We start from the raw sequence: 21292 nt of genomic DNA on the forward strand, positions 1-21292 counted from the left end.
GCCCCAGCTGGGACATACCAACTGTAACCACGGAGTGAGGAAAGAGAGAGACACAGACAATCCTACCGCCTCGGCCTGCGGCGGGGACCTTTACCCGAAGTGGCGCCCTCCCGGTCCCAGTAATGCGGAGAAGCGCCACCCTTATGGTAACCAAATCATTGTTGCCCCCCCTTTCCAGGAGTGGTCCCGGCCCAGGCGCTACCAAGTCCCGGGAGGGGGATTCGATGAGCTGAACTCCATCATTAAAGCAGGTAAACAGCGGGGAAAACATGGCAATTCCCCACAGCAATACATGGCCCATCCTCCCGTAGATGTGTGTGCTTCTTATCTTAGTCTGTATTAACGGACATGCAGAAAAAGGCTCCCCCCAGCCCTGGAGATGGTTGCGTCCGCGGCGTCTGATTACCAGGCAACGAGATCCTGACCTGAAGAGTCCGATAGGCGAGTGGAAGCCCCGGTAAGTGGGGGAGGAGCATCCCCAGACACCCCTGCTCGGGGGGGGGGGGAACACACACCCTGGCCTTGCCCTGGGGGCCCAGAGGGAAACGCCTACACAGCGACACTGACCCCTGCCCTGTGGGGTAGGAAACCCGCACACATACCTGCCCGGCCCTGGGGTAGGGGAAGAGATTCCCCCCCACACACACACACACCTGCCCTGGGGTGGGGGAAGAGATTCCCCACACACACACACACACACACACACACACACACATACCTGCCCTGCCCTGGGGTGGGGGAAAAGATATACACACACACACACACACACACACACCTGCCCTGGGGTGGGGGAAGAGATCCCCCCCCCACACACACACACATACCTGCCCTGCCCTGGGGTAGGGAGAAGAGATTCCCCCCACACACACACACACCTGCCCTGCCCTGGAGTGGGGGGAAGAGATTCCCCCCCCACATACACACATACCTGCCCTGCCCTGCCCTGGGGTAGGGGGAAGAGACCACAGACACACAGCAGTCCTGCTCGGTGGATGGAAGAGGACAGAACCCAGAGTGCTCCACTCTTAGGATCTCACAAATATAAATACATTGGGGTCCATGCTGTTCGGGGAGTCGAAAGCAGGGCTGGGCAGTGATGACCACCACCTTCCAGACAGAAAAGGCTCACAGAGTGATAGGGAATTTTAGGGGAGAAAGTACCAAGCAGAGCCGGCTCCAGGCACCAGCGGAGGAAGCACGCGCCTGGGGGTGGCACATGCTAAGGAGTGGTATTCCCTCTATTCTTGGGGCGGCACAGTCCGAGCGGTTGGCAAAAATGGTAGAGCCGGCCCTGGTACCAAGCGTAGGCATGGAGGAGAAGGTTGGATTGCCAGCCCCAAATATTCACAAATCATTATTCAGGCCCCCCAAATTCATGAGATTGACTTAAAAATCAAGAGATTTAAAGAAAAATAATACATTTTGGGTAATTTTTACTTTCTTTCTGGTTTTTGAATCTGTAGATCACACTCAGATGACATTTTCAAACCTGAAGGCTAGAAACTTAGTTTTATTTTTTAAATGAAAGCTGAGAGACTCCTGTAAGCACATGATTCCAGGAACTGGAACTTTAAGAAAAACACCAGGTAGTGTGAAACTCATGATAAAATCATGAGAGTTGGCAACAACTCTGCAATTAACAAAGTATTAAAATGCTGGAAACCAGCAGATCTTTTCCTAAACTAAGTTCCCTGTTCTATTTGCCCATGCAGCTAAACTAGTGATAGCACCAATGGGAATTGTTTTTAAGAGGCTTTATCTGCATGAGAGAGGGATAAGTTAACTGTAATGTCCCTGAGTTAATGGAAAGTGACATTGCATCCACACACAAATTCATGCTACAGTTGATGTCTGCTGGCCAACAGTCTGAAAATTACTCCCTACAAGTTCTAAGGGTGATGCTGTAGTTGGTGCAAGCTCATTTATCTGAGTGCCTACATGATGCATCCTGCTACTGGGATCAGATGCTGTAGCGTAGACTAAGCTTTGGGGGTGTGTTTTTAAAGCAGTTGGAGAACTGCTTTAAAAACACACACTGAATGGCATATGACTGCTAATTTAGCAGAGGTGTTGGGAATAGATTGGATTCACTTTGTACCACAAACCCTTTGTAAAGTCAGTTTTAAGAAGCTTTCTATAAATGGTCTGTTTGTTTTGGCAGCTGGTTGTCTTCATGCTTTGGACATGTCGGTGCTTTCTCATTCCCGCTGTGCCACCTTACCTTTGTTTGGTGATCTCCAAGACCAGAATGTCACCTTTGTGGTCAGTATGCTGGAAGGCATGTCCTCCAAGCAGGATTTTCTGAAAGAGCATCTCATAAAGACTCTCTTCTTGATGGCCAACAGTCCAACAGAGTCCACATTCAACATCATAAGCTTTGCCAGCAAGGTAATGCCAATACAGCCATTGCTGGGCAAAGGGTTAAGGTTTTAGAAGAAAGGTGACATCAATGGAAACAATGCTTATCGCTGTTGCTGTGTTTGAATTATAGCAATTAACTAGTGTAATCTCTGCCAGGTGAGGTGGTTGTTACAAGTTAGTGGTCCCCAGTGGGGTGAAATAAGTAAAATAAAATAGGATTGGAAAATGTCTAGCAGATTACCCAGTCCCTCTTCCTGCCAGCATAGGAATATTCCTTATAGTATAATTTCTTGTGTTTTGAGTACTTGGTTCCACAGCTGGCCTGGGTATATCCTGCTCCTGTTTAAGAGCTGAAAGTTGCGGCAGTGTCAAATAAAGGAATTCTAACATCAAGTATGATGGTTGGTCCATGCATTTTCATGGTAATACTCCAAAATCTGGAAGCGCATTCTCATGCAGTAGCAATATTGGTCTCTGAGCTCTGGGAACAAATGGAAAGGGATGGGATTTGCTGGTAGATGCCTTGGGATCTTTCATGCATGCTTCCTTACACTTGCTTCCTTATTGCCTGGTCCTCCTCATCCCTTTTGCACTTTGTCCATCCATGTAGTCCTCTTCTAGAATAGTGAAAGTTGATTTTCTTGCTGCCCTATCACCATATCTTCCATTAGTTGAGGGAACATGGAACCCATCTCTCTGACATCTTCTCTTGAATGTCTCACCAACAATTTAAGCTTAATATAGCCAAAACTGAACTTCTGACCTCTCTTCCCACACTCTGTCACTATTGTTAACAGTACCATCCTTCCTCTTAATTCCAGCCCCATAATGTGATATTATCTTTGACTCTTCCTTCTCTCTAGCCCAACACATCCAAGACATGTCCAAAACTTGCTGTTTTTCCCTTCATAACTTCACTAAGATTTGGTCTTTTCTCTCTGTCCATGACTGAAATAACTCTAGAACAGAGAGAGTTGGAGTAATCTAGCATATTGACTAAAATCAGTCAGCTCACAGTTACCATACTGAGTTATACAGATGGTACACAGAAAAACATGAGGCGGAGTTAAACAGCAATGAATTTGGGCTTTGGAATCTGTGATTACACAGAGAGTCTCATAAGATACATCATAAGACTGACATTTCCTTTTCATTTTTAACCAGGGAAATTTCTGGCTTTCTACCACAGTCCTTGATGAGTGATAAATTCATCTTATTCTCCTTCCATCTTCCTCCAAAGAAATCCTCTACAACCCTGTTGGAAGCCTCAAAACTCCCCTCACCCTTAAAGACCCTAGAATGGCACCCCAATTTCTTCTCCAGAAAGTTTAGAGCCCATCAGATCTTAACTGACTAGAGCAATTGTATTCAGGGCTGACTCTAGCAATTTCACCGCCCCAAGCACGGCGGCACGCCACGGGGGGCGCTTTGCCGCTCTCCGGTCCTGTGGCTCCGGTGAACCTCCTGCAGGCTTCCCTGCGGGGGTCCAGTGGTCCCGTGGCTCCGGTGGACCTCCCGCAGGTGTGCCTGCGGATGCTCCACTGGAGCTGCAGGGCCAGCAGACCCTCCGCAGGCACGCCTGCGGGAGGTTCACCAGAGCCGCCTGCCGCCCTCCCGGCAACCGGCAGAGTGCCCCCCGCGGCGTGCCGCCCCAAGCATGTGGTTGGCGCGCTGTGGCCTGGAGCCATCCCTGACTGTATTGCAAGATGTGAGAAACTCCCTTCTCCACCCCAGAGGATGAGCAGGCTGAGAATCAAGTCCCGGATCTCACACATATGTCAGACCATTTACCAAAATATCAACTAGCTAACCCGTTTCTCAGTTTTATCAATTTTTTAAAAAAAATCTGTGTTATAAAATATTTGCTTAATAGATGTTTAGTGTGTTTGGTTAAAAATTTTGGCTTTTGTACAGGTGGTAAAATGGTGCAATAGTTTGGTCAAATGTTCGCTCAGTAACATCATTGAAGCAACCGCCTGGATTAGAGCTCTGCAGTGTGGGAATGGTGCAGATCCTGTGCGTGCTTTGGCTATGGCATTTGAAGATCCCACCTGCCAGGTGGCATACTTGGTCACTGATGCACTCTCTAAGAGTGCTTCAGAGGAAATCTGTAGCCTTCTCGCAGAGACTGGAGAGGAACGTCCAGTGCACACTGTGTACTTGGTAGAAAAGCCAGGTGACTTTGAAAGCAGCACACAAAAAGAAATGGAGAAAGTAGCCAGACAATCTGGAGGATCCTTTCAGGTGATCACCGTGCACCCTTCTGGAGCTTCAGAAGAGGTAAGTCATTAACAGCAGTTTTAGATTAAATGAATTTTTGGTAATTCCAGTCCACATAAACAAAATTTCACAAAACCAGAGCTAAGGCAGAGGAAGTTTCTTCTCTAGGAAGGTAGCCACTACATATTTTGTCTGGCTACCTGCAAACAGAGCTGCCTGTGAATAAAAAAAGAAATAAATTCAGAATCTCTGTTAAAGATTGTCAGAAATTTCAAGATTGCACACACACACAGTTGTTCTAATGAGTACTCTCTCCCTTTCTGTAGAACTCACAACCTTAGATTCATACTTGGGAGTGTAGTGCATGCAGTATGCTCTACCTCAGGGAGAAGGGATCATCTCATAGTACTCTTGAACAACAATACCTGAGACCAGTGTTAGGGTTCAAATTTAGATATACATAGGTGCAAACCCACTGACTTCACCAGACCTGAATCTGGCCTCTGAAGTGGTACAGATAGGCTTTCAAATGAATTGATTCCAGCTTTTGAAAGGAGAGACTGTGGTGCTGGGGAAGGAAATGAAGATCCTGGAGGAAGCCCTTGCAGAGAAAGTAAACCTTAATCCTGCCAATTCATTTCACATTTACCATGCCAACTGTTTGTGTGCAGTGATGGCTACAGTAGGTCCAAATATCTTTTTAGACATCCCATGGCTATTTGGATCACCATCAGCACGTAACATTGAATATTATCCTTCTAAAAAAATAACAGTACTGTTAAGCAGTGCATTTAGTAAGCAAAATATTAATAACGCTTTTAGCATTTGTCTAGAATAGGTTTTCACAGTTTTTTTCACCGTGTGGGTCACATCTTAATAAAAGGATTATGCAGGGCACTTGGACACTGACTAAAGAAACAGACAATGATTTAGCTACCATATGTTCACAGCTTTGGTTTATTTTGTATTTATATTCTAGTCTCTTAATGTTCTTCTTTTTAAACCTTTAGATTGCTTGAAATGGGAGAAATGAACTATAGCACACTTATAAGAGCTCATATACTACATTGAGGGGTGTGGTTAAGAACCAAGGTAGATAGCTGAATTTTGCTTGAGTGTTAATTGAAGCTTTAAATATAAAATAACTGGTTTAAGGATTTATGGCTTCTTTCAGAAATTAGTTTAATTTTCTGCTTCTCTTCCCTGTTTTCCAGGTAAACTCAGGGTGCAATTCAAGCATCCACTGTTGCAATGCTATCAGTAAATATCCCTCTTGTTCTCTGCCGATGGGTATTCCCAAAGCACAGTAAGTTCAAAATGTGGAGCATGGGACTGCCAGAACCATTAGAGAAGTAGCTCAGTTTGATAACCCAATGATGGAAACAACTGGGAAACCACCCCAGTTTTGGGTGGATTTTCTTTGGCTTTAATTTTCATAAATTGCAGAAATCTGCATTATCTTTTGTGAGAATCTTCATCCCTTCCTAGAACATACCACTACCCTGTTTCCACAGCTTTCCTGTGTGCATCTGTGCAAATTCCCCTAGTATACCACTGACAACCTTGACAAAGGGAGATTTAATGGACTGGTCACCAGAGGCTTCCCATTTGCTGAGGGGGGCCCGAGTCCTGGCTCGGAGAGAGACTGATGGATATTATTATCTGGGCCACATTGCCCAAGAGGTGAAGGTAAGTCTTTAATATAAATGATGGTTGTAAGTGATTCCTCCTTGGGTCACGTGATGTTTCTCCCTATTCCTCACCTTGGGCTTCGCTAGGGTGAGTCTCCTTTAGCTATCCCATCTCTCTCTCTCTTGCTGGATGGGTATCAAGCTGTCCTGCAATTGCTCACAATCGTGGGAATCAGCCTCAGGGCAGACTGTTAGGAAACAGAGCACGAACCCCAGACTGGCTGTGAGTTCTATATGTAGATGTCACTAATCAATTATCAAGTGTAAACTCCTCAGGCAGACAGTCCCCTTGAGTACTCTGATGTGTTTCGCCGCCCAGGTAAGCTTACTTTTGTGATCAATGGTCCATTACACCAAAGATCACAACAATAGTCAGGTTTCTCTCAGTCCCAGTCACTTACCCTAGGTCAATTGCACTTTAGATCTCACACCAAAGACAACAATTGCAGCCAATCCTATAACAAACTATCTTAAGATTTATTATATAAGAAAAGGAAATGAGTTATTTACTAGGTTAAAGCAGGTAAGCATATATACATACAAATGAGTTCCAATCTTAAGTTTTAAAAACTAATAGGAGCTTCCATAATAAGCAAGTTCTATATGTTCTTTAGGGAATAACCCAGGCTAGCACTGAGGATCTTTTGCTTATGCTTAGTAATCCTTGCCACTCAGAGTCCAAGCAGTATAAAGATACTGTTGCTCCCTGTTATGGCATTTTATTTGCTTCGCCTTCATGTGTTTTGAGCTGAAAACTCAGCTGATGAAAGGAAATCATGTGCATGACTCCTTTTCACAAGGGAAGGAGAGCAATCAACAAACTCTTTTGTCCTCTCTGATGTTTTGCAATAGTTCACCTGGACCTTTCTTTTGAGACAGGACATAACATCTTTTGTTGGAGATCAGCACTTTTACACTAATTAATGTCTCCTGTCTGGTGACTTACACAGTCACAGAGACTTATAATACAAATGCTTAAATATTACGTTACAATATGAGATACAGATGTTAGACGTGAGATTAATACATGCAGCAGCTTACAAGCATTCAATAAAGTCTAAGCACATTTTTATAATTCTAACGCCTGTTTACACACAGGTGAGCCAGAACAGTTCCAGCAATGTATTTTTCAGTGTTCTGCTGAGGCTTGAGGTCCTTGGCATGAGCTGGTGTCTGGGTTTTCCTAACCATGTTGGTTTTTGCTTTTCAATGACTCTTAGCTGTTTACAGCAAGGAGCCCTGCAATCAGAAGGACATACATTTTTGGTGAATGCCACAAGTTGTCACTCAGAGCCAGTCACAGCCAGCAAGTCCTTTATATCGCCTTCATCCAGCTCCACCCAAGCCGGCAGGAAAGTCTAGCAGCTAAACAACGCTTGCCAAAAAACTGAACAAACTAAAAAGGCCCCTCTCCCGGATCCCTTCCTCTACAGGCATCTCTGGTTGGATGGGTTTTTTCAACTCCCCTCTCTCTCAGTGGTGGCCTCTGTTGTTCCCTGGGTCTCTGTTTGCAGCAGAACTCCTGCCATGGGGTGGCCTGGCTCCCAAGACTTTCTCTTCTGGGGGAATATGCTGCATGGGCCAGAATATGCCATTACAGTGCTCTCTGTTCAGAGGGCATGGCCTTTGTATAACAAGTGGACAAAGATGCTTTTGTTATGGAGCCGACTTCTGTAGTTATCAACTAAAGACAGGTTTTCTGAAGAAGGGAATGCTTACTGAAGAATTTAATTGGTATGAATTCTGTTTGGTTTTTAAGATGACATAATCTCAGGCTTTCTTGGCTTTCTTGTCACTGGAAATGTGCAATCAGCAACCTTTTATGGTCAACTGAGTATTTCATAGCCATACAAGGAAAAGCTGGGTATAGAACCAGGGTCTGAGCTAAGGATCACTTAAATTAAACAAATGTGACCATCGCAAAGCGTTGATACCATTCAAATGTGCAGTCACTCCCTGTATGAAATCCCCAATACAGTTAATATAAGTCATTGTTTTGTGAGGGAAAAGGAAGATGCTATGAAAGCCCTTCAGAGATTATTTTATCTGGGCCAGTGGAAATCAAACATTTTGCAAGACGATGTGTCTGAATTCAGGATGAGGATACTAGGGGGCAGGCTGGCTGAAATAGCTGCTCTGTATCACCATTGTTAACTCTGTGACCTGCCTTAATAGTGGAAAAGACCATGCCCTCTGTCATTTTAATCAGCAGGGAAACAGACTGTTTTGGGGAAAACAGGAGAAAAGGATCTTGGCTTCTTGGCACTTGTAGAATTTAACATTGAGCTTTCCCAACAATTTGCCACTTGTGGAGCGGAGGAATTACCTGAATTACTCCCCACTTCTATGGTGGATGCTCAAATTAAAGCAGTAAAAATTATGGAATTGGGAGCATTTTACTATTTTATTTTTCCCTTTATTACTGTGTAACTGACCAGGCAGCAAAAAGCAGTCTGTCTTGGCTACCCTTTTTCCATTAACTGGGTGATAGAGTCTTCCTTAGCATGGCAGTTGTGCTGCTCATCCCCAGTGAACACATTACTTGCAAGATCCAAGAGTGAAGGAAGGGGAGGGCTTTACCTGGCAATCTGCTATGGTCTTCAAGCTCTTTAAAGACTGACTTGGACAGAACAGAGTAAAAAAATGAGTGTTCTAGGTTCAATGGATTCTCTGACCATGTGCTGTTTCTTGGAATTTCTGCCAGTTCCCTCTCCCTAATGTTAGCAGCCCTTAGCCCCTGTGTTTGGCCATTTGTGGGACTCACCTTGCATACTGCATGGTTTAATCCTGCAGGGTTCCAGGGAACGTTTTTTAATCGAGTTTGAGAGAAGTCGGTTGCTGAAAGGCAAGGTACAGTTTCGCATGCAAGAAACACCCCTCTATGACATTATCCACTATGAAGATGCCAGGCGACAGCCTTTAGCTCCAGGAGACAGAGTCTTGGCACCATGGGAGGCTAAAGGTGAACGATATGGCCCAGGCACTGTATTAAAAGCTGCAGAGAGCAGTGAAGCACAGTTAGGTACAGTACATTTTTTCCTATTGTTATTTATATTGGAGTAGCACCTTGAAGTGTGCTAGACACTGTACAGAGAGGAAAGCAGTGTCTGCCGCAAGGAACATACAATCTGTAATTTGCTTTCCCTCTTCCTCTCTTCTTTCCTTCTCTTTTCCTTTCAGTGCTGCTAAGTAACCTTTTCCTGTTCAGTGCCAGAATCTAGTGCTGCTCCATGAATCAAGCTGAAGGGCTGCTTTGTGAATGGGGCCTTTGAAAGCATTTAATCTGTTGTGGAGCCAGGTGATACCACTTCTAATATAAAAAGGAAAAAAAAGGTCTGGGGCCTCTTAGGTACCCAGATGATTTAGGCTACTCTCCAGATGCATATTGGGTGAAATCCTGGCCTCATTGAAGTCAGTGGGAGTTTTGTATTGACTTCATGAAGACAGGATTTTACCCATTGTCTTCTCAGTAAGTTTGAAAGAGATGAGTGTGAATCCTAAATATATAAAGCAAAACCACTTTTAAATGGTTACAAAATCTTTCCCTGCTTTCTAGAGTACAAGACCTTGTTTCATCTCCAGGTCTCCAAGAGGTCAATCAGGCATGTATTTGGCATGCTTCTAAAGTGCTGTTTGTCATTTATTTCTATTTGTAGCCAGTGAAAACAGCGGAGTGCTGGTGAATTTCTGGAATGGGCAGACTAAGAAGGTGTCCTCTGACTTAGCTCTACGGATCCCTCTGCCCCTGAGTGAGCGCATCATCCTGGAACTTCAGATGCCATTAGTAGCCAGGCAAATGTTGGTGGACTCAAGCTCAGACTATCCCTACATTGTGACACCTGGTTACAGAGCTTCAGGGCATTGCAGACAGGATGACTTAGATCCAGTTTGCTGGCAGGGGTCCACACAGATTCAGTCATGTCCTCACTGCAGCTCTGGATGTTCCTCACTTTGCCATTGCTGCCTTGAAGTCTGGGTACCCATCAGGCCCACAGTGAACAGAGCACAACCAGAAGATGTCCTGATCCCAGGAACAAGCCTGACCAAAGAAGAGCTGAGCAGAAAGATAGAAGAGCAGCTGTCTAAAGGGAGAGTCCCCATTTCAGAAAGGGTTTCCAAAGAGGAAGATAAAAAGGAAAAAAAGAAGCAACTAAAGAAAGAAAATGTCCCTAAAGATTTAGGATCTTGTGTGGAGATGGGAAACAAGGTTACCGAACCCAAGAAGGTAGAGAGTGCTTCATACTGACTATGGTATTACAATATCCTTTGCTATAGCTGCAGTAATATCCCGTGATTCTGTCTTCTGTGGCAAAAAATTATTAGAAATACTGGACTAGATTATCATGTATACCTGAGCTCTGCCAAGGATGGGTAAATCCTAGATGTCTTTCTACCACCTTTCTGAGCCTTTGATCCAAGGTGTACCTGGGGTCTCATTCATTCTCTGGCACTGGCTGGAATAGACTCCACCTGTTCAGGATCACTGGAGCACAACACAATCTAGCCACACCTCATCCTGCCTTGGCATGCCCCCTTTACAGTGTGGGTACGGGCAGGAGAGGGTGTCACTAAGATGGTTTTGTACCACTCAGTACAGAAGGAATCCCTATTCACCCTATTGAGGCAGCTCCGTCCATGACACAAAAGAGATCGGACTAAGACTGAGGATCTGGCCTATATGGTTCCACACTCAAGTATTTTTGGCATGTTTATTGTTTCATGGACATGTTGACTATTGGTTCCAAAGTAACTTGTATGTTTCACTCAATATTTGATTTGCTTGGTTATTGTTGTTCTGCACTAATATATGAAATAATACAGTGTTAAATGCACATACAAAGATAACATTTATTGCATCAGATGTCTGTACAATTAATTAGCAGCATACCTAACTGGCCATGTGTAAATCATGGTAATTGCTTGTACAAATATAGGCATTTTTGTGCAGACTAATGAGTCTCTTTGGCTTTAACAAATTTGATTCCCCGAAGATTTTTAAACCGAAGATCAGAATAAAGATTTTTTTTTTATACACAAGCACTTTGTAATACTAAATAGTCTTCAGAATTCAAGGTTTTTATTTTATTTGCTTTGTTTGTAGTTTAAATGACTCCTTGGGCTGAGTATTAGAGGCAGATTGTCAATTAGTATAAATTGTCAGAGCTCCATTCATAGATTAATACATTTTAAGTCCAGAAGGGACCATTATGATCATCTAGTTGAACTTCCTTCATAAAACAAGCCAGAGAAACTCACTCAGTAACTTGAAATCAGTGGAGTTATGACAATTTATACAACTGAGGATCTCTCCCCTGAGATTTTTCAATTTAATCATGAATGTATTTCTTCCTTTTCTGTTTAATTTTGGTGCTCATGGGAGGGCACGCTATCAGCTAGAACAAGATCTAGTTCGTGCAGGTACTGTGGAAGCTTCTTCATATGGCTCTCCAGAGAACCACAATTCTGATTTACCTCACCTCCTTCTAGTGCGTGTCTGCCAATGCACCTTATTCCTGGCCTGCTACTCCAGTTTTGGGTCCCTTTAATGCAGAAACATTGTCAGTTGTGGGGTAGCTTTTAGCTGCAGACAAACTTAAGAAATGGGCAGAAACTCCTATGCTTAAAGGCTTCAGTTATTCCTTGAATAAAGAAACCAGTTTTATTTTCCTTCTGAAACCCCAATTTCAAGAAGAAGTTTGGATTGTTTGTGTCCATGTCAAAATGACAATAAAGTTAGTCATCACTGTGTCAGCAATGACAGCTCACCCTCTCCAAGCAACATTTCCCTACAGCTGAAGGCTCGCCAGTCATTCAAGCAGTATCAGCCAGGGTTTGTTTACACTAGTGATGGGATTAGTGCAGTAATGGCAAAATCATACAGTAGCTTATTTTGCAAATTCATGTTACTGACATATTCTACTCCCCAGTGGTTCAGCATTTTGATAGTTTCCTGTTGTTTCCAGAGCCCTCAGAAGGAGATGACTTCAGCACGTTTGATGGGAGGTGCTCGTGCCGTGGTTGATACTGCTGTCCATCCAGACACCTGCCTAATGGAGCCAATGCACAATGACAAAGAAGACAGCAGACACAATGGGGCTGATCCCGAGTCTCTTCTGAAGAACAAACCTGGTATTGATACTGTATCAACTAGCTGTTTCATGCAAGCCTAGGACATGCCATACCAGATGAGAGCATTGGTTCTTCCTGTCTGATCTCTTGTCATTCCTGGTGCCTTAAAGGAAGGTGAAAAAACACCATAATGCATCTGGTCAATCGTGCTCTGGTATGTTTAGGCACTAGTGGTTGTGCACTATGGTGATTTACTTATCTTCCTCTGAAACATGAACAGTTCCTTTTGGGCTCCTGTGGCTGCCACCTTCCTTGAAGTAAGATCTTTGATTGCCCCTGTCTTAGCATGCACTACAAATTTTATTAGTCCTAAAGCTGTCCTACGCTTTTTAAAATCTATCTGTAGTATTTGACTGGACTGCCTGTGGCAAAGGATTTCACAAGTCACTGTGGAGAAATACATGCTCTATGTTCTGCTCTTTAATTTAAGAGATTACTGCTCTTTAATTGCACTGTGTAACCCCTTGTTCTAGTATTGTAAAAAAGGTTCATAGTCTAAAACATCTTTTAATTAGGTCCCCTTTAACCAATGCCTTCCTCACGTAAGAGAGATCTGTGAGATATGCAGGCAACTGGGAGTGGATTTCAAAGGCCAAAAGCCTCCTCCAGCCGCATCACCTATTTAGTGCCATTGTTCCATTCCCTGTCCCGCCTCCTACAAGGAGAGGCTGAAGCTGGTATAGCAGAGGTGCACATTTCTTCACAGCCAGCATTCCCTACAGTAACTCCTACTGAGAGAGGCTTGGTAGATGTGAGCACAGTCAATACTTCATCCCAGTTACTGGGTAAAAACTCCTTGTCTATGTTGGCAAGATTCTTTTTGAAAGTGGTGACTGTCCTGTGGTCACTAAAAAGCTCTCACTTCCTTGGGAGAAATGTTAGTACTTAGTGGTAATAGAAAGGTCTTGCTTGAATGCATTTGACATTAACACATTTTTCTTTCTATCTGTTCACCATTTTATCAGGTGTCCATCACTTGTTATATCTCTAATTTGTTTGAAAGCTCTTTTTCAGTCCTGCATGATGGAAGCTCCAGCCCAACATCCCCCAAGGAACCCTCCCGTGAAAGCACATGCTTTCAGCACTTCCAGGCTCCAAGCTATGTTTGACCGAGTGGATCAATCACTGAAGAAAGACCGCTTGACCATTGAATCAGTTCTGCGTATACAGAGACCTCACAGGGCTTCGAGTACACAGGTTAAGAGCACACAACATTTTCTAGGAAGAATAAAGCAAACATTTGTTATTGCTGACCCAATGCCTGGTCAAAAGCCTATTTAAATCAGTTGAATAGATTCATGATTGGCTTGTGCACAAAGTTCTTTTTGTCAATTTTCTGAAAGGTTATTTTCATAAGGGCCTAATTAGAAGTAAGGAAGTCTGATCTCTGATTGGCTAAATGTCAGGAGAATGAGTTGACTACTGGACACTGGCTCAAATTCTCCAGTGCAGCCAACTCCCATTATCCTTGGCCATCTGTGTCAGCATAAATTAGACAGCCTGAGGGCTGCTCTAATTAATGTTGATTGTCAAGAGGACAGGGATACCTGGCCAAACCCCAGTCACACTCTTTGCTGGCAGCTGAAGGTGTACGTATCTCTACCCTATTGTGGCAGAATCCTCCAATGGTGTAATCCTCTGGGGCAGACTATGCTGTTTTAAGGGTTGCATTATGTGGAGAGTGTGGTGCAAAGCAGCTGTACCACAACACACAATCTGGCCCAATTAGTTCCTGGCCATTAGGTTGACAGGATTTATTCATATGGGATAGTATAAATCAACTAGCATGGCCTCATTTTTGTCTATTTTATGGTGACGTGCTGCAATAGAAGATACATACACCCATACAAACATCAAACCCCCATCAATGCATGATGTCATTGTCTAGGAACAGGACATTAATACTTAGCCCTTCTGTGGAGCTTTTCATCTTCATATACTCACTAATCCTCTCAATCATCCTTGCAATATATAAAAGAATAATTCTTCTTTTGTAGCTAAGGAAACCAAGGAACAGAACAGTTAAGTGACTAGCCCAAGGCCATAGGGGGAGTCCATATGAAAGTTGGGATGAAAATTGAGGGTGTCTTAGGCCTAGTCTACACTAGGTCAATGTAAGATACGTTGACTTCAGCTATGCTATTACCGTAGCTGAAGTTATGTATCTTATTTTGACTTACCTCCCGTCCTCACTGCACGGGATCGATGGCTGCGGCTCCCCTGTCAACTCCGCTTCTGCCTCTCACCCTGGTGGAGTTCCAGAGTCGATGGGAGCATGTTTAGGAATCGATTTATCGCGTCTCATCTAGACGTGATAAATCTATCCCCAATAGATCAATCGCTACCCGCCAATCCAGCGGGTAGTGTGGACGTACTCTTAGTCCTCAATACTGTGTTCTAGCCACTAGATCAGTGGTTCTCAACCAGAGGCACGAGTACCACTGGGAATACGCAGAAGTCTTCCAGGGGGTATATTAACTTCTCTAAATATTTGCCTAGGTTTACAACAGGCTACATAAAAAGCACTAGCGAAGTCGGTACCAACTAAAATTTCATACAGACAATGACTTGTTTATATTGCTCTCTATACTATACATTGAAATGTAAGTACAATATTTATATTCCAATTGATTTATTTTATAATTAAATGGTAAAAATGAGAAAGTAAGCACTTTGTCAGTAATAGTGTGCTCTGTATGTCTGATTTTCCAAGCAAGTAATTTTTAAGTGAGGTGAAATGGGGGGGTACACAAGACAAATTAGACTCCTGAAAGGTTGAGAGCCACTGCACTAGATCACGCCACTTTTTCATCTTCCATTTATAAAGCACTTTTTAATTTTTTGAAGTTTCACTTTATTTGTTTAAAATCTTTCCAGCTGTAACACATTAAGCACGAACTACTTACAGGGCCTAGGTTTTGCACATGCCACACAGCAAAGAATAGGAAAACACTCGAAAGATTTAGCAAAGATACCTACAGCTTCAGACACTGACTTTTTAATTAAAAAACAGCAGAAACCTTCTAGGGACAATCAGGAAAATAGGGAAGGCAAGTGCAGTCTAAAGTTCCTAAAGCAAAAGAACTATAGCTTATTGTTATTTAAATTCAAACTTGTATCTGAAGCTTCAGGTACACTTGTGTTAGGAATACAATGCATATTCAGGAGACAAAGTAAACACTGCACAATGAGATAAGAACTCAGTGGATGCTTCATTGCTCAGGCTTTTCATCCCTAAGGATATACTTTTACAAACAACTGCAAATAAGAAACACTATCCAGCACTAAAATACAGCCACCACTTACGTGAAACATGACAACTGCTCAATACTGGATAGCAACATTACACTCCAGGAAGTCACGAATATAAGAGCTGTTCAAAACTACAGGGAGAAATTTCCATTGAAATAGGTAGGCAGAATGTAGTTATCCCTGCTGGAATTTCTCAGCACACGTAGGTTAATACCCCAAACTCTTGTAAAATCTGATGTGGGATTTTTAATAACCACAAGTGGTCAGAACCTCTGTTCTAATCCAAAAGTTGCTGTCACAACAACATAGGGCAGATCCATGTATTGGATCAGTAGTGACTAAGCTGGAACGGTGCTGCCTACTGAATTGTGAATACCATTTCTTGAAGTGCCTGGATTTTCCTTCACCCAGCTAGTTATAGACCATGCTGTAGAGCTCCTGAAATGTGCTAGTGTCAGACTCATCATGCTCACAGCTAGAAAATGATGCTGAGACAATAATAACTGTTGCTCTCAGAGCTCAGGAATGACGTTGGAAAACTAAGCCTTACTGATTATACAGGACTTCGGTTTACATTAGGAATAAACCTTTACTGATATTCAGGACTTTTTCTTTCAGAAATCAGTCACCAAAGGTGCAATTCAAGAGAGCCTGAGAAAGATGAACTTCAACACAGCCAGGATTGAGCACAGAAGGCAGCAAGAGGAGCTGAGGCAGCAGAAGAGGGAACAACAGCAAGAGGCAGAAGGCCTCAAACGCCAGTTGATGCACGACAGCAGGCGGTAACGGTGTGGGGTGCAGGTGGGAGGTCAGAGCGGGGTGGAAAGATTTCAGCAACTCCCGAGGGTTGTCCATTTCTTTATAAGTACTGAGTATTCTGTAGTGCATGCTTCCTGAGCTAGTGCTTTGGTACTATTTATCTTAAATGTTTATACATTGTTTCCCCACCCTAGTGTCTGAATGCTGGTCACAGTTGTCCAATTAGAGCCTAAGACTTGGAGAGGCTGAGCACCCTCAACTCCCATCCACTTCCAAGAGAAGGGAAGGCACTTACCACCTTGCAGGAACGGGCCCTTAAATAGTACACTTGGTTTAGTTATGATTATAAAATGTACTCCTTCTCCAGCTGCTGGGGAGGGCAGTTTACCCTCTTCTTCCTGCAGTTTGATTAACTGCTGAATTTCCAATGGTGACTCATGAAATCAGAGACATCTTTTTGTATGAAAACATTCTTACCGGTATATTTTGTTATGAGGCAGAGAGGTCAAAATTATGCCCAGCTGAGGAATCTGCTTTGGTAACTTGCCTGTGAGGGCAACACCTAATTGCATGCAATAGAGCGAGATCACAGTTGTCCTTATCTTTGGGCTTGCCTACACGAGGAGTTATTCCTAATTAACTCCCTGTGTGGATGCTCTCATTCTGGAATAAGAGTGCCTTCTTCTAAATTAGCATAATCCACTTTGGAAGTTGATTATGCTAATTCAGAATAAGGCACTCTTATTCTCAGATAACAGCATCTACACAGGGAGTTAATCAGGAATAGATATTCCACTTTGAATTCACACCCTACGTTAATTCAAATTGACTTTCCTGTGTAGAAGCCCCCTCTTGATCTGATCTCAGCATATGCTGGTGAAGAAAGAATAGCGTATGCCAGGACCTGCAGAGTCAGGCTGCATCTCTATTAAAGATTAAGAGTCTTGGGCTATATTGTAGACTGTAAATGTGGGCTGCATTTGGCAACAAATTGCAGTTTAGCCCCTCCTGTTCTAACAGTACATAGCAAAACGGGGCACAATAAAACAAGAAGTGAAGAAATACATGGTGGCTTGAAAACGCAAGATGAACAGAGGGATGCAGAATCTAATAGCCAGCAATGGTTGCAAACCTTAGACAACAAAATTTCATGTTTTTACTATTTTCCCACCATTTGTAGTAATTATTTGAGCAGGAATTTGGCCAGGAAACAGGGGTTAACCTCCTTAACGTTGCAAAAAGTGGGATTGTATCTTCAACGTCCAAAAATTGTCTGGAATTCTGGTTTACCTCCTATTTATTGACACTTCTACGGATGACCTTTTCCCTTTGTTTCTTTTGGTTTCTGACAAGCTTTCTGGAAATTCTGTTTTGGAAACAGACAGAGGTCTCTTCAGAGGACACTGCAAAGCTTGGAGAAGCAGCTGGAGTACAATAATATGGCCTGCCAGCACATGGCAAAGCTCCAGAGTGCCAGGGCAGAGAGGAGCAGAAAGGAGTTTTCCTTGCAGGAAGAGGAGAAGAGAAAGGAGAGTCAAAGGCTGCAGTTCTTAAAGGCACAGCGCTTGCAGAGAGAGGAGTTGCAGGCAGAATACAACCAGAGGAACTATGACCAAGACAAAAAGAGGCAGGTAAGGGTTATTTCACTAATGCTTTTCTTGGACTCTTTCTTCCCCTGCACTGGCACCAACACACTGTCTAAAATAGTGATATTATTTGGAGATACAAATATGAAATGTGACTTTAACATGTGCAAACTGATGAAAAAAGGAGAGATCGAGATCTTCCGTATCTCTAAGGACTATTTCAAAATGCTGCTTGCCAGCCTTCTGCAGCAGGAGTCCATATAGAGAACTGTTTAGAAGGTGCTGACTGTGGCAAATTCACGACTACTCCATTCCCAACTTCCACCAGAAACAGGCACTGGATGAGACTGAGCCTGAGAGCTGGTTGTAGGACTTCAAACATCCCTTCACTTCCTTTCCTGTAGGATATGCTGAGGAGCAGAATGCAATCCCGGCAGGAGACTTTAGAACGAGAAATCCAGGAGCAGGACACCCAGCAGAGGAAGCGTGAAGATGCCAAATGGAGAGCATTCCAAAATCGGGACCATTTCCAACAGAAGCTGGAAAAGGAGTGCCAAAAACATCATCACCTCCAGCAGTACCTCAGAGAGCAGAAACTTTTGATGCTCCGGGCCTCGCTGCTGTCATAAAAAGACTGCTGCGCAGGCAAGCAGGCCTCTGGGCATTGTAAATCTATTACGTATGAGTCCGTGTGCTGGGGCCTAGGAAATGGTGCTATTGGAACAAGCAGAATTATTATTATTAGAGCTATTTGATATCTCCCCTTCTTCACAGTTAGAGGGCCTTTTCAGGTATCTGTGGCTTACAGGCCTTTCTTTCTGGACAGTCTAACCCAGCTATCCAATGTGAAGACACCTAGCCAGCTGTCTAGCTTCCTTGTGCCTTATGTGCTACATGTGTAGTAGTCTAGCAGATGGATGCATCCCAGGTCAGGGCTAGGGATGATGATGCACAGCAAATGAGAGAGGAATTTGCAGTGTGATTTGCCAGCACAAAAAAACAGTGCAAAGTTGAGCTTCAGACACAGGCATCTCAGGGAGCAGGAAGGTCAGAGGCCCTGCTTGTGGGACTCCAATGAGAGCATCCCTGCGATACTGCATTCAGTTCTAAGCCCATCAGTGAAAGGAAGATGGCGATGAACTGGAGGGAGTGAAGTACCATAATGATTAGAGTCAAAATAAAAATACTGTATAGCTTGGCCAAGGGAGAGGAACATCAGGCTGTAAACACCAAGGAAGGAGAATAATTATTTAGGCTTCTACAAGAGGTATACTTAGGAGTAGGGACACAAAAATAAGAAACATTTGAATGTCAAGAAAAGCCTCCTGAAAGCACGTCTGTTAAAACTGTGGATTAAACTTTCCCATAAGAATTGTGGAAGCCCCATCCCTATAGCCATTTTATAGTAGCCTGGGCACAGCCAAAGGAAGTCTATTATTGTGAACAATTCAGCAATGGCCGGGGGTTGAACCATGTGACTAGGTGTGACACTCTGTACCTCAAAGTAGCACCCTTTAGCCCCCATATTTACTACTGTGATATGATTAGGATGTGTTTCATACCGAGTATGCCTTGGGAGGTATCATTTTAAAAGTCTTAATCTGTTGAACATTAATCTCCTGTTGGATTGTGTGTGTTATGATTATATATGAAGTTATTAAGTATTGCTATATGTTCTGAGGTTGGGCACACACAACTAGCCTTTCAATTACAACAAAGCAGAAGCTATCAATAGCCAGACAGCAATAATAGCTCATCAACACACAATTCACTGTCCCAGAGACTTCTCGGAAAAGGCACATACACCATGGGAGTTGACTAACCCACATCACAGCAAAGATCTTTCCCGCAAGCTGGAAGAAAGCATAAAGGAGAGGCTGTGACATCATGATCACTTGGCCTTTCTTCCTCCCCCAGCTCAACACCTGGAAGAACATCTGGTGGACGAAGACTTTGAACTGGGGAAGTTTGCTCCCAGGTTTGAAGGTAATCCGAGCCTCTGTAATCATAGAATATCAAAATTGGAAGGGACCTCAGGAGGTCATCTAATCCAACCCCCTGCTCAAAGCAGGACCAATCCCCAGACAGATTTTTGCTCCAGATCCCTAAATGGCCCCCTCAAGGATTGAATTTACAACCCTGGATTTAGCAGGCCAATGCTCAAACCACTGAGCTAGCCCTTCCCGCAGGGTGTGGCACTGCAACCTGCTTGGACCATGTGTCAGGGTGAGAAAAGCTGTTTGATTCAACTCTTGCTTAGACTAAAAGTTTAGGATTTTGAATGCGTGTTTGCTTTTTATTTTCTCTGATCTTTATGCCTATCACTTGTAATCTATCTTTCTGTAGTTAATAAATCTGTTTTATATTTTACCTAAAACTGTGTGTTTTGGTGCACATGCTTGGGAAATCTTAGCTCAGATTACCAAGGCTGGTACATGTTCACTTTCCTATGAAGGGGCAAACTAAATAATGAACTTACACTGGTCAGGCTTCTGAGCAGTGCAAAATGGTACGATTCTGGGGGGTAAGACTGGGGAATGAGGGGGACTGGCTTCAGCCTCTCTAGTGATGGTTCCTGAGTGGTTGGGAGCTCATTCATAAAATAAACATTTAGACAAGTTTATTACAGAATTGGCTACAGGTGGTGTCTTTGGTGTAAGAGCTAGTGTACCAGTTGATCCAAGATAAGTGACTGGTCTCTTGGGACTGAAAGTAACCTAAATATGGTGTGATTTTTGGTGACAGTGACCATTTATCACTGTCGAGTTTGTCTCTGAGTGGCAAGATAGAGGGAGAGTCTAAGGGGACTGTCTTTGACTCCTAGGTAAGACTGTTCTAGTGATCCCGTGTCACATTTGTTACTGGCTCTGTAAAAGCTAATTATAGCCCATACCACCAAGTTTGCGGTCTTTGCCCTGTTTTTGATACTGTGCCCTAGGGTGACCAGATCACCCAAGTCAAATATCGTGGCGGGGGGGAAATGGCGGCAGAGCAAAACAAACAAAAAAAACCCACCCCCGATTCCTCCTCCCTCCGCAAGCGCTGGAGGGAGGCCCGGGAGACTCAGGGGAGCGCCGGCCAGTGTGAGTCCAGCCTGGCCCCGAGCAGGCAGGACTCGGCTGCGATACCTGGAGGGAGAGTAGGGGGCGGCCCGCGGGGCCAGGCAGCGGCTGTTCTCCCCATCTGGGCAGCGGGACTCGGGAGCAGCCGCTGCTGCAGCTCCCACTGCCGCGGGGGGAGGAAGCGGCCGCTGGCCAAGCTCGGCGGCTCTAGCGCCCACGAACCGCCCGAGCC

The 21292-nt window shown here is 43.9% G+C and overlaps 1 protein-coding gene and 1 long non-coding RNA gene across 4 annotated transcripts; one reads left to right on the forward strand and one right to left on the reverse strand.

The window, feature by feature from the left end:
• Nucleotides 1–54: 54 nt before the first annotated feature.
• Nucleotides 55–20066, forward strand: LOC115640901. Of its 3 annotated transcripts, none has more exons than XM_030543996.1 (12): nt 55–457; nt 2162–2388; nt 4276–4641; nt 5796–5887; nt 6096–6270; nt 9066–9294; nt 9929–10497; nt 12236–12401; nt 13405–13598; nt 16272–16435; nt 17794–18043; nt 18403–20066. In XM_030543996.1, exons 2-12 carry the CDS (start codon nt 2185–2187, stop codon nt 18625–18627), a joined length of 2634 nt encoding a protein of 877 aa, XP_030399856.1. In that variant the 5' UTR covers nt 55–457; nt 2162–2184; the 3' UTR covers nt 18628–20066. The 3 variants fall into 3 exon arrangements, with proteins under 3 accessions (XP_030399856.1, XP_030399862.1, XP_030399854.1); XM_030543994.1 differs by lacking the exon at nt 55–457 and adding an exon at nt 1508–1586; XM_030544002.1 differs by lacking the exon at nt 2162–2388.
• On the reverse strand, nt 4660–16363 carry LOC115640949. The gene is made up of 2 exons (XR_003997983.1): nt 15708–16363; nt 4660–4797 (listed from the first exon to the last, which is right to left on the reverse strand). It is a non-coding gene; the product is annotated as an uncharacterized LOC115640949 (long non-coding RNA).
• Nucleotides 20067–21292: the final 1226 nt, after the last annotated feature.

The sequence above is a fragment of the Gopherus evgoodei genome, chromosome 1 (assembly GCF_007399415.2).
Source record: "Gopherus evgoodei ecotype Sinaloan lineage chromosome 1, rGopEvg1_v1.p, whole genome shotgun sequence".
NCBI lineage: Eukaryota > Metazoa > Chordata > Testudines > Testudinidae > Gopherus > Gopherus evgoodei.